At 40.8% G+C, this 12923-nt stretch overlaps 1 protein-coding gene across 2 annotated transcripts in view; it reads right to left on the bottom strand.

The window, feature by feature from the left end:
* ADCY8 (adenylate cyclase 8) overlaps positions 1-12923 on the bottom strand; it is a 179006-nt gene that overhangs the window by 9822 nt on the left and 156261 nt on the right. For both annotated transcript variants that reach the window (XM_065586151.1, XM_065586150.1), the window contains 2 exons: positions 6038-6196; positions 2687-2833 (listed from right to left, as the gene is read on the bottom strand). In XM_065586151.1, coding sequence (XP_065442223.1) covers positions 2687-2833; positions 6038-6196 — 306 coding nt within the window. The remainder of the gene's footprint in view (positions 1-2686; positions 2834-6037; positions 6197-12923) is intronic.

A 12923-nucleotide genomic window follows, 5' to 3' on the forward strand; every position in this document is an offset into this window, starting at 1 on the left:
CTGAGGGGGGCGGGAAGTGGGAGGGGCAGGGGCGGGGCTAGGGCGGGGCTCCTCCCATCCTCTTTTTTTGCTTGCTGAAATATGGTAACCCTAAGCTAGGGGATGTTGCACAGCTGAAAACGGGAAGCTTAATGACTTATCTGACTTTTTGTAGTACATTTTGTTCTTGCGTCTCAGCCTTTCCTTCTTTTCTGTGTATGATCATTAACTCTTTTCAGTTATTCTCTCTTATTTACTTCCTTTCAAACAGCTGAGCTGCAGACCAGAGTCTAGCTGGAGTAAGCAAACTGCATCTCCACACTAGAAGTAGGTTAGCAGCTAGCAAGGGATCACATTATTTCATTTAATATCCACACCATAACCTATCTATTATACAGCTAAAGATGTCTGAGACTTAACATAGTTCCTCAATAGGCTCTTTATTAATCAGAGAGTAGGTGTTCGGGACTTGAACGTAAGATAACATTCATATTCTTGGTGAAAGAGACGTCTTTAGTGATCATAGCTACAGCAATATGATTATTCTGCCAAGATTGCACTCACATGCATGACAGGACTTCTTAAAATTAATTCATAGCATAAACTTTGCATTATCTTTGAGGCATAAAATTTGAAATCAGATCTACAAAGAAAAACAAAACCATTAATAAAGAAATATGGTGACAACTGGGTGCGAGCTTAGGTATAAAAACAGATATTTATACCTGTAAAGACAGCTATGCAGGAGCCTAGCAGGTAGCAAACCTTGTTAAGTAGCAATGATATTTCAAAGGTAATTATGTTACATAGGGACCTCAGATTGTGCCTCTTTATTCCTCCCGGACCACCTCTACCTCACCCCAGCAATTGCTGTGCCCCATCCAGTTCTGTGGACACATCCTCAATCTTCTCCTCTCATCCACCTCTTTATCCACGATGTCTATATTCAGCAAATGCCAGTGAGTCAAAATCCAAGATGTACCCACCACCAGTCTCCCTCTCTATCCTGGGAGAGGAAGGCGATGGTCCTGGTTTTGCCTCTTTGTGCCTCAGTTCCCCACCTGTAAAATTTGGATAACAACGCTTCTGGCACAGGGGCAATCTGAGGATAAATTCATTTAAAATTCTGAGGCGCTTAGACACTATAGTGCTGGGGGCCATATAAGAACCTAGAAAAATGTATCTCCCATACTCCATTCATGTTCTTATCACTCACACCCTCATCCTTTTCCTTTGGTGCCCTTTGGGATCCCATCCTTTCAGTAGAAAAGTATTGTGAGCCTTGATTGTATTCCCTCTCACTTTATCTCCTCCTGATACCCAGTTCAGTGTCACAGCAAGAGACAGCCATCCATTGTCCTTTGGTACTTTTCCCTGGTGGTCTCAAGATTGCCACTATTCCTACCCTTTCTGAAGATTCCTCCTTATTTGTGTCCATCCCCACCTTCTCTCCATCTGATCTCCAATCTTCTCTTTCTTAGCAAAATCCTGGAAATCCATTTTTTTTTCTGAGCGCTCTAATTTGCTTTTCCAAAAGCAATGCCCTGGATCCGCGGTGCTCAAGCTTTTCCACACTGAAACCAGGACCTCTCTCTCATCTAGCTGGGATCAAGAACTGCTGCCATTTAGCAATATGTGAAGGGCAGAGCGGTCGCAACCTACTGAAACTTGTTTGTATCCCCCAGGCGGACAGTCTCTATCCTTGGTAGTTTCCACTCTGGCTTCCAGCTGCTTCACAGTTCTTAAACTGTCCTTCTGCTCAAAGATCTTCTCAGGTCTAGCCCTGTTCCTTTTCTCTTCTAATCCTTCCTGACCGCAGTACAGAATTTGACACCATCTATCTTGACATCCCTATTAATTGATTGGCAGAGTTAGCAATAGCCTTGGACAACTTGCTTCCTGCTCTCACTCTGCTATCCAACTGCTCCTCTCTTGCAACTGGCAATGGTTACTTCTCTGCCATTAAACCTTAGGGGTTTGTCCTAGGCTGGCTTCTCTCCTCTTGTTTATCTTATCCCCCTTGGCGCCTATTCTGAAATCAACCTTCGTTGTCCTTTCTGGGGAAACGATACCTAAATATAGCCCTTTACTTTAAATCCTTTCCTCACAGATTATTAGCATAACTATGAAACTTAGTTCAGCTTAATATATCTAAACCTGTATCCTCCCTATCTGATCAGGCCAGCACCCTCAATCAAAACTCAACCATCTCTCCCATCCCTCGTTTACCATCTTCTTCCAAGAATCTGGACATTTGATTTGACACTGTTCACTATTTTTTCTTTCATATTCCTTGATCCATAAATTCATTGGCTTTAAAACAATGCCATTACTTTCTATATCTGGACCACTCCTTTCCCAAAACTAGTGCAGATAACTTCATCCTCTTTAACCATCAATACCAAGGTATAGTCTATATCTATATTATCTAGATGTATTGGGACAGATTCTGATTGCAATCACACAGGTGTAAATCCAAGTCACTCAACTAATTTCAGTCTTAACTTCACCCTACCGGTGTAATTAATATCAGTGCTTGGCACTTTCTGTAGAAGAAAAGATACAACTTGAATAGCAATTACAGTAAAGACCAGACACAAATATTGCAGGGACTTAGTAAATATGATTAATCAAATGTCAGACCTGCTGATCTGGGTGTTCGTTATTTAAAGTCCAGCAAGTCCCCTTCTCTATTAGCTGGTATTACCTCATCGAAGTCTGCAATGATTTCATTCAGCAAACGGAGACATTCCACTCCTTGGTTATTCATTTCAGTTTGAGAATAAAAATCAGCAAACCCGGGGATGGAAGCAAACATCACGCCAACAGCATCATAGGACTGAGAGTATAACTCCTAAGGGAACAATAGGGAAGAAAAACAAGTTGGAGTGGAAATGTATCCCATAGGTGGCAAAGGGCTGCGGAAATTCATTGTCTGCACTTCACAACTCCTGTCTCTATCTTTTTAAGAACAGCTTGACATTTGTTTAATGAACAGCTCTGCACATGGCATTTCATAGGTATTATTGAGTTCCCTGGGAGGAGGTTGCCAAGAAGATTGCCAACACTTGTAATTTTAGCATGAGGCTCTTGCAATATTTGGTGCTTTTCTTAAAGCCCCATCAGCTTGAGTCATGTGATTATGTAAGAATTTCAGCTTTCATTTAAAAGAAACACATTTTCAGCCCTCATGGTTGTGAAGAAGCGTTGGAAATGTGTATCTGCAAGGCTCAAACACCAGAAAGCAAATAAAAAGAACCTTACATTAATTATTGTGAAAATTTCATGATTTTTGAGCCACTCTCAAATTTTTTTGAAAGCTTGGGATTGGCAATAGTGCTGTTGTCTAATGGTAAGAACTGGGTTCTTGAGTTCTGTTCTTGACTTTTCTACTGACTCACTCTTTAGTCATCAGCACATCTCTCCTCTCTGTGCAGCAATTTACCCAACAATAAAAATGGGAACAACAACCACCACCCAGGGGCGCTGTGAGTCTTAATTTTTTCAAATTTGTAAAGCACTTCAAGTTCTTTGGAACACAGCTGACTTTCTTAACCCAGCCCCTCCTCCATCTGTGATGGAGGTGCTTCTGCAGGGACAGGGGAACCATACCACAGAGGTCAAACTCCCCCTGTCACAGCTGCAGTACTCAGAGTGGAGCCTGGGGCCCTAATTATGGGAGAAGAGACAGTGTGAGAATGAATGAGTGTGTATATATATATATATATATATATATATATATATACATACACATATGTGCTATCTCCCCAAGTGCTGTCTATAAAACCATTCAGCTGAGCCTTCCCTTGCTCAGTTGTTCTATTTTTGGTAGGAAGCATCAAGATAGAAATAATAAGTCCATGAGAAAGTGCTTACAGTACACATCTGGGGAGTCATTTTTTGAGAGCAGGAGAATTAAGTTAATAGCCAGACATGAATTACAAGATTGATTGTACAGTAATCTTCCAGATGTTAATGCCAGCCAGCTCATTCATAAATCCTCCCCAGGTATAATCGCTCCAGGAAATTGCCTTGCAAAAAAGCAGAGGTGGCAGCTGAAATACAACTGCAAGTGTATTGAATGCATCAGCATTGACCTACCAGGCATCTGGTTTCAAGGCTTCTTTTGAAAATTATTTTAGCACTGAATATGAATGTGTGTGGATGTATATTATATCTCAATGGTTCAGTAGGATGGAGCATGTACTCTCCCAGCAGCCATAGTATATTCATGACAGAAGATGGCAGGGCCCAGAACTGGAGTTTATTTCACACTAAAAAAAGTGCTTTGCTTTTGCTCTCTTTTTGACATATGCATACACACTTTCAATTGTGCAGAATAACATTGTGTTTTCTTAGCAATTTAATTCTTGCAGAATAGGAAATTCTCCAAGAGGTTAAACGCTTAAGTGCTGGGACATGTAACCTTTGAAGATGATGTCATCTTTTCCTAGTTGATACTTTAAAGCATAACTTTTAGAAAAAACGATGGCTTGTCCTGTCAGACCTATTTTGGCTACTTACATCTATTTTCAAAAAAGTACTGTCTGACAAGTGGGATTCTGAACCCATTTAATTGTACTGCAAATAGCTTATTGTTGGTATCTTGATTCTAGAACTATTTGTGAACTATTGGTTCATGATGCACAGTTCAAAGGTCATGTATATCTCCAATCCCAAGCCTGATTTCCATCGTACTTTAGAACAATGGTTCTCAAAGCTGGTCTGCCGCTTGTTCAGGGAAAGCCCCTGGCGGGCCGGGCCAGTTTGTTTACCTGCTGCGTCCGCAGGTTCACCCGATCGCAGCTCTCACTGGCTGCGGTTCACCGCTGTGGGCCAATGGGGGCTGCAGGAAGCGGCACGGGCCGAGGGATGTGCTGGCCGCCCTTCCTGCAGCCCCCATTGGCCTGGAGCAGCAAACTGTGGCCAGTGGGAGCCACGATCGGCCAAACCTGCGGACACAGCAGGTAAACAAACCAGCCCGGCCCACCAGGGGCTTTCCCTGAACAAGTGGCGGACTGGCTTTGAGAACCACTGTTTTAGAACACACTCAAGGCTTGTCTACACTTACTGGAGGATTGACACTGCGATGATCGATGCATTGACGGTTGATTTAGCATGTCTAGTGAAGACCCGCTAAATCGACCGCTGATCACTGTCTTGTCGACGCCTGTACTCCGCCTGATTGAAAAGAGTAAGGGAGTCGACTGGAGACACTCTCCCGTCGACATTGCATATTATGGACCCCGTGGTAAGTAGATCTAAGCTATGTTGATTTGAGTTACGCTATTCATGTAACTCAAATTGCATAGTGTAGATCGACTTTTCCCTTTAGTTAGACAAGGGCTCAGCTTGGCCCCTACTAATGTTATTGTGAAAATTTGACTTATTTCTGGTCACTCTCCTTTCAGACACACTTTCTCCCTTTTCTTTTTTTCTCAGATTTCCTTCATCCCTTGAGTAAACCCCTCTGAGATCTCCATCAAGGATCTCCAAAGCCTCCACTACTAGAAGCTGTTATTGTCTGTTTCCTCTGTCTCAGGGGCCTGTCCAGTGTAGCTCTGTATTCATTCTGATTCTTATCATATGCTTATTAAGTTTGCCGAGGCCCATTAGGATACATTCTTTAATTACATGGTCTCTATTGGTTCTAAAAAAACCCACCTGTTTCATTCAGTGCACAGGATGGATAGTAAATGAGGCAAACAGCGGTAAGAAGAGAAAGGATGTTCTCTTGGATTTAAGGGACTGGACTGACACCCAGGAAAGCTGGGTTCTGTTCCTGACTCTGCCACAAACTTCTTGTGTGATGTTGAACATGACTAATTATACATATGCATGAGCAGAGTGTATTAAGGTTGCACAGGTATTAGTTAATTCTGGCATTTCCTATCTTTTGAGGGCTTTGCAACATTAATGTTCTTTTAACATTATTTTCTGCATGGAATAAATAATGTCAGACAGAGGCAACAGCTTTAACATTCTCGCAGCATCCTAAAGGACACTATTTTTCTTTTGCCTGTTAGGAAAAAAGTATGAGAAACAAACGGATACGTACTTCGTTATCTCGATCCTTCTCCAGGAAGTGACGGGCAACATGACTTGGCAGAATATTTCGTAGCATATTTTCATTGTGTTCCCTTAATTCCTTCATTTCATTGATTTCTTCTTTTGCTTGAACACGCCACAGAAAGTCCAGGCGGGCTGTGTATTCAAGCTATAGTTATGAGGAAAGGCAAACATTAAGTCTGATGAGATAAACGCAGACATGGGATTGTAATCATGGAAGCCTGTCGCTACTACCTAAATTTCTTCAGTGCTATAGACACCAGAACTATGACTCCTAAGTAATTTTCTTTCTCCTATGAACAAATACCAGCATTTTGTCATGTATAGTGAGAACTGCAAAGAAATCAAGGGCCCAATAACATTAGTCATATTGCTATCTTATATTCAGTGGTTGGAACATTTCAATAAGTTATTTCCCCCTAGAACACATCTGCATTACTTAAAGAATGATATTATGGAGTCAGAAATGAGATAAAGTAACAGAATAAATAGCTAGGTTAACAACATATTCTTCTAGCTCCTAAATCAGAAAATATATTCATCTTTTTACGACTGTTTTCAACTGGAATGTACTTCACGAAAAACCAGAGCCAGGGTGAATAAGGATACTCTGCAGAGAGGTAATTTACCTCTCAAGGACAAGCACTCTTCTCTCATTGAAAAGAAGTATGAAAAGCCCAACGTGCTTCAAGAAGGACTTTCAAGTCTGAAACGGCTGAAGTGAGCTGTTTCTGCTGCTAGGGCAAATAGACATTTGCTTTTGGTTTTATATATGATAGTGGAAGCATATCGATTGTCTTGTAGATACATAATATTTCCATTTAGTAATGAACCAATACCATTGTTAGGACTCTTTTTCTTCCTAATATGTTTTTAAAAATCCTTCTTATTGTTCTTAAATGGATCCCTTTTGCTTCTCTTATCAATTTTCTATAAGTTCTTCCTTCTGATTTATACTCACTACTATCAACTTCCATTTTCTTCCATTGGTTTTATTTAATTTATTTATTTATCTATTTTTATAGCTCTAAACCAGGTTGTTATTTTAACCAATACAGCCTTCTTCCTCGATTGTCAGATTGTGCTTTTGGGGACATCTAACGAAGTTTTCTTAAACAATTCCCAATTAGTATTTACATTTTTACCAATTAAATTCTTCCTCCCAGCTGACTTGGCTCATAATTGTTTTCAGCTTTGTGAAATTGACCCTTTTAAAGCATCATATGTATATAAAACTGTTGTGGACTTTATGCTATTTGCATGTTATAAACATGATCTAGTCATAATCACTTGTATCTAAGCTACTCCAAGCCCAATCCAGCACATCAGTGATTAGCCTTTATATCCAGGCCAAAATCCAATCTGGATAATTTAATTTTCGCTATTTAAAATTCCCTCTTATTTCAGCTGGAATAATTTTTCTATGCCTCCCTTCCACAAAATGTCTGCTCTGTTCTACCCCAGAGTTGACTGTATGTAGGTTTGTGCGAGAGAGTGGTCTGTATATACAGGGTTATTAAATATCTAAAATGTAAGGTTATTTTTGTCTGTGAACAAATGGAATGGCCCCACTGTGGTGTTAATGAGAAAGGATTGTTCCAAGGGCTGCATCACTGCCAATCAGTTTTTTTGGTGTTGCCATGTGATTACTAGAAATGTGGCTACCTTCATTAGTGAGTAAAGAAAATAGACTGTTGCATGGGAAGCCAAAAAGCCCCAAACCCTAGGAGTGGAGATACCATCCAGCCTCTATGCATATATAATCACCATGCATGGTGGAAGCACAAGGTGCTAAGGGGTTCAACTCTCCGTTTTCTCAGTATTTCTAGTTTAGTTTATTTTTGGGACGTGGGAGTGTAGTAAGGACATCTCTTGAGGATGCTTGCCCTAAGAGCAAATAATCACATGCTGGACTAAAGAGATTCCAAGGACAGAGTGCTTGCAAATGTGCTTTCTCCCCTCTCACGACACTTGCAAGACCTTCCACTTCCCACTCAGTTCAGTGGAAAGACTCAATGGGAGATGGATCAGTCTCCAGAAGGGTTAGCCTGTACTCCAATGACAAGAGAGAGTTTTAACATTACATAGAATTTCAAAGCTTCCCTCAATTTTCCTTCTTCTCTCTTTCCCCTAAGATTCTTTTCCATTCCCCAAATTCTCTCCTGCTTTCACCTTTCCTCCCATGGAGCCCCTCTCCACATGCAGAGTTATTCAGATACTGAAGGGTCTGAGGATGGATGCTGGATTCTCCTCCATCTGCACTGATGAATCTCAAGCAGGTGGAGAGGAAGAGCTTCTAAAATAAATATAACTAAATTACAAGAAGCTCTTTACTGCAAGTATGTGGACTTAATCTCCCTTGGGATTAATTCAGTGGAGAGGAGTAGTGCCAATGGAGTAACAAGGTAGAGATGGTGAGAAGCTGAGATAATCATGTTTATTTTGTGGTTGAGAAATAGCTACTTAGGCAAATCAGTCCTACCAGCCAGAATGCAGAGCTCTGCAGAACTGAAATATTATCCCAGTGTTGTGGGTCATAAATGTATAGCTTTCCAGCACCCTGACTAGTGAAAATCCTTTCTTTTCAGTGTATTTCATAGCACCTTAAAGTGCCACATGTTGTGTTAAAAGATAAGCATGCTGCGCTCTGGTCACATTTTGCACTCTGGCCATATTGCAGTGTACTTTAAGGGAGAATCAATTATTGGCTTGGAATTTCCTCTCTCTCTCTCTCTATATATATATATTTATATATGGAAGGCTCAACGTACTCAGGAAAAGCTACCTGGAAAGATAGGGTAAAATTAATCCACTGACAGTAAGGAATAAATCTGGCCTAAAGCAACCATCTCTGCACTAAAACAAGCAGGGAGAGTAATTGGCTCCAGTTTGATAAGGACTCTTATAGGCCTATCTGGGGTGGAGAAACAGGGGGCCTTGATTCAGCTGTGGCTTGTTTGGTCCCTGGCTGCAGTTATTAAAGCCTCCCTTAAGCTGCTTAGGCAGAGTGTTAGAGGTAAAGTTAGGTCTAATAGATGCTTTAGCTGCTATCCAGAGAGCTAGGGCCCCAGAAGCATTTCCCCGTATGGATTTTGTCTAGAAACATTTTTCTCTTGTAGGGGACCTTGTACGTGATGTTCTATTTTTGATGTGTTTTTAAGGTATGTTCTATAAATAAATAGTTCTATGTAATTTGGGCTACATGATTTTTGAATGAAATAAATACTTCAATATAGAATAGCCACAAGACTGGGATTGCCTGAAATGTCAGAACAGTTTTCCTATACAACATGTCATTTCAAAATATTGCTGTGAGTCAAATGCTTTTAGAATATAATTTTCAGGCTAAGAATGCTTGTTTTCATGTTAAATTAGGTTCCTGGTATGGAAATATTTGATTTATGTTGATACCATGTATTGCTAAGGGAACTATTTTTAATTAGGGGTTTAGCATGACTGATTTTTCCAGACTTATTGGCTACACCAGCGATGGATTCTTCAGGAAATTCTCTCACCGTGACTAGACAGCCTTGCTCTGTCTAGATTGTATCTAGAAAAAGCAACTTAAAAGCCTGTGTGTGCAAAATTAGGGATGGACTTGAAATGAAGTTTGTGAAGCTGCATAAAGAATGGCAGACAGCTAACAATTCTGAAATGGAAAACACTCACATTTGTTTTAACACAAATCTCCTGTTTAATAAATCTTCCTAGAACAACATGCCTCAGCCTATTCTACCATAGCTGAGTGAGGAGAGGGATGAGAGACTGTTGGTGGGTAGCTTTAGCCAAAGGCATTATTTTCTCCTGCAGTCTAAACTTATGAACAGCATATGTCCTACAGGATGAAATTCTGCTGTATTTCCTACTCAGTGCTCATATGGAGATTTGCAGAATGCTTACCTTAAAAGTTGCTAATCTGTTTGCTTTATCCCTATCTTTAAAAAACTGGCATCTATTTCAGATGCTGCTGCAATGCAACAGGTTTCATGGAACATAGAACGATATTAGATACAATGGTTTTGGCAGGAACAACCCTAGGCCAAGGAGCACACCGTTATGGTGTCCCCTGGAAGTTGGTGTTCAGGGTGACCTCCCTGCTCGCCCTCCAGTAGAATCAGCCTGGGCAGGTACATTATTAAATGCACAAGTGGCTGCTTTCGTATAGGGCTAAATTCTCAGTGTTCCCAGTCCTTGTGCTTTGTGGTGCATTTCACAAATCTCCAGCAGGTGGATTCATGTTATTATCTGGAAACTCAGCTTTTATTTAAAAAATAGTAAGTTTCTAGCCTCATGGTTGCAGATAAAAGCTTGAAAACATGAACCTGAAAGGCTCCAAGAGCAGAGGCAAATCAAAAGAACCCAGAATTAACTACTTTTAAAATCTCATAATTTTTAAGCTTATCTCATGATTTTGGAATACATAGCTTGGCAATATGGCTTACTAAAATCCTGATCCTACATCCTTTTTCATTTCCTGAACTTGTTTCCTACATTCATCTTCTCCCTTTGGACATATTAAATCAATCACTTCACAGCATTTCCCCCCGTCCCTAAAATATTCTGAGCCTGGTTCCTTCATCATATCACTCCGGTTTTACACCAATGCATGCTGAAATCAGTGTCTTTGCTGCAACATCATACTGGAGTAGCAGCATGAAGAATCAGACTGTCGTGATTTTTATTTAGCATATTTGAGGATTTTTTGCTTTTTGTTACACTTTAAAGGTTTTTTATTTTATATATAAATACGAGAATCTGTTTTATGTTCTTCTTTGAGGTGCTTTTAATGTTCTGTTTCATCCACTTCTAAGACGTTCTTTCTACTCTACACCATTCAATACTATGTAATTTGAAAAACAAACAAAAAACCCAACACAAAAGCATTTACAATTATTTCAACCCCCTTTCTTGCAAACCCCCATTATCTCCATGTTTCCATAGTGATTTCCTTATTTTTATATATCTATTTCTGGAGAGCTGGGCTCTTTCTTTGACTTTTACATGCTTTCAATATATTGCTGAGGTGAGTGGAAGCTGAAATTAGGAGGCAGCAAGGAACACAAGGTGACACAGTGGCATATTATAAGCAGCATATTATTAAGGTTGCCTGATACTGCCCATTATAAGACCCTGTTTTCAGCTGCTTATAACTTTGCCAAACTATAGCTGTTTTGACTGAAAATTTTCATGCCAGGTGTCTGCATCAGGGTGTTTTGGGTTTTTTTGGAAAATTTCAGCCAGAATCATTTTATCCATTTCTGAGCATGAGGCTAGGGAAAAAGACATTTTGTCAATGTTAAAAAAAATGTGAGCAACCATTTTTGAAAGTTTTAGTGCATGCTTTTGTTTGGAGCAGGGTCTTGAAAATTGGCAGGGGGTGGCCTTTGTGTCAGCAGTGTGAATTAGGACAGGGACAGGTTGGACAGGATGGAGCAGAAGGGGTCAAAGCTTGGGGGAAATATGCAGAAGAGTCTGTGTCCATTAGAGAACACTCCCCCCACAGAGCCTGGAATGGAACCCAAGATTCCTAAATCCCACCATTTCTCAGTAAGAATTTATTAAACTACTGGCAAAGTGTGCTTCTCATCCCCTTCTAGAGCAAGTCCCCATAGAGGATGACAACCTACTAATGCTATCAGTTACTCCATTAGCTCAAGTGGCAGAGATCTCTGTGGTGGATCTAAAGGTTCCAGCCCTGCTGATATGCCACATGAGTGTCAATAAGATACCACGTAGTGGAATTTCTGTTTTTTTTTTTAAACTGGGAAATTACATACAAACAAACTATATTGAAAGAACATTAAGGTTGCAAACTCAAGTACTTTAAAAGTTAGGAAATGCCAACATGAGCATTTCCCATGCAACCTTAATTCGGCCCTCTTGTGTACATACATTATGATACTGTATTTAATTACATGATCACATGCTACTTTTTCTATGAATAAACGTCAAGATCTCCAGAAATATGAAGCGATTTAAAAACATCTAGGACCGTGTTCTGCCCTGATTTACAATGTGCAATCCATTCGCTTGTTGCAATAAGGTGCAAGTCAGGGCCAAATTTACACCTTAGTGTAGTCAGTGAAAGTAACTCTACATTATTGTCCAAATCCTAGTCTATGTAAGGGCTGGACTGAATCACAGGCCCTGCATTTGTGAGAGCACAAGGGCTGCTGCCAAGTGGTTTGTCCCTAGGAACAACTCCCTGGAAAGAGATTAAGAACATACAGAGCCATGCCTTCCCCATGCTCTCCTCTCCTCCCAGATGGCAGAGGGGAGTATGCTGCATCCCCTAATGGGCTGCAGCAAATTACCCCTCCCCCCACCAGCCCAACCAGGGAGCTCCAGGAGGCATTGCATCTTCCTGAAGCAGAATGACTCCAAATGCCACCCGCCCTCCCCGGGAGTGCTGTTCCTTCACATTGCTTGAATGCAGCACTGTGGCTCGATGCCACAAGTTAACCTTGCATGACTTGGGGTGTTCTAAGGGATTGATCATTCAGTAATTACTCAGAAAAAAACTTCAGCTGATGGGGGGAGGGGTAGCTCAGTGGGTTTGAGCATTGGCCTGCTAAAGCCAGGGTTGTGAGTTCAATTCTTGAGGGAGGCCACTTAGAGACCCGGGCAAAAATCAGTACTTGGTACTGCTAGTGAAGGTAGGGGGCTGGACTCAATGACCTCTCAGGGTCCCTTCCAGCTCTATGAGATAGGTATATAACAAGCCAAAGGAGGTTTCTCCCCACTGGTCTAGGACTGCCAAGCGTTAGCTGTTAACATTCCTACTGTATAACCCTGAGGCATTTAGGCTTCATTAGAGACTGACACCACCCTGGATTGGTTTTGCAACAACTTCAATGAGGTTTTACGTTTACAAA

This window comes from Chrysemys picta, chromosome 2 (genome assembly GCF_011386835.1).
Source record: "Chrysemys picta bellii isolate R12L10 chromosome 2, ASM1138683v2, whole genome shotgun sequence".
Taxonomy (NCBI): Eukaryota; Metazoa; Chordata; order Testudines; family Emydidae; genus Chrysemys; species Chrysemys picta.